Here is a 262-nt window from a genome sequence, read left to right as displayed (position 1 = left end):
CGCCCACAGGATGGCCATGAGGTCCATTACCGCCCACAGGATGGCCATGAGATCCATTACCTCCTACAGGATGGCCATGGGGTCGATTACCTCCCTCAGAATGGCCATGGGGTCCATTATAGCTCACAGGATGGCCATGGGATCCATTACCGCCCAAAATTTGGCCATGGGATCCATTACAGCTCAAAGGATGGCCATGGGATCCATTACAGCTCAAAGGATGGCCATGGGATCCATTACAGCTCAAAGGATGGCCATGGGA

At 53.8% G+C, this 262-nt stretch overlaps 1 protein-coding gene across 1 annotated transcript in view; it reads right to left on the bottom strand.

Annotated features, from left to right (window-relative positions):
• Positions 1-243: 243 nt before the first annotated feature.
• LOC138356768 (uncharacterized) overlaps positions 244-262 on the bottom strand; it is a 555-nt gene continuing 536 nt past the window's right edge. Inside the window, exon 1 of the mRNA XM_069313091.1 lies at positions 244-262. This exon is cut by the window's right edge and continues 536 nt beyond it. Coding sequence (XP_069169192.1) covers positions 244-262 — 19 coding nt within the window.

Source organism: Procambarus clarkii, chromosome 74, assembly GCF_040958095.1.
Source record: "Procambarus clarkii isolate CNS0578487 chromosome 74, FALCON_Pclarkii_2.0, whole genome shotgun sequence".
Taxonomy (NCBI): domain Eukaryota; kingdom Metazoa; phylum Arthropoda; class Malacostraca; order Decapoda; family Cambaridae; genus Procambarus; species Procambarus clarkii.
The sequence above is the reverse complement of the archived record's forward strand: the minus strand, read 5'-3'. Positions and strand labels throughout refer to the sequence as shown.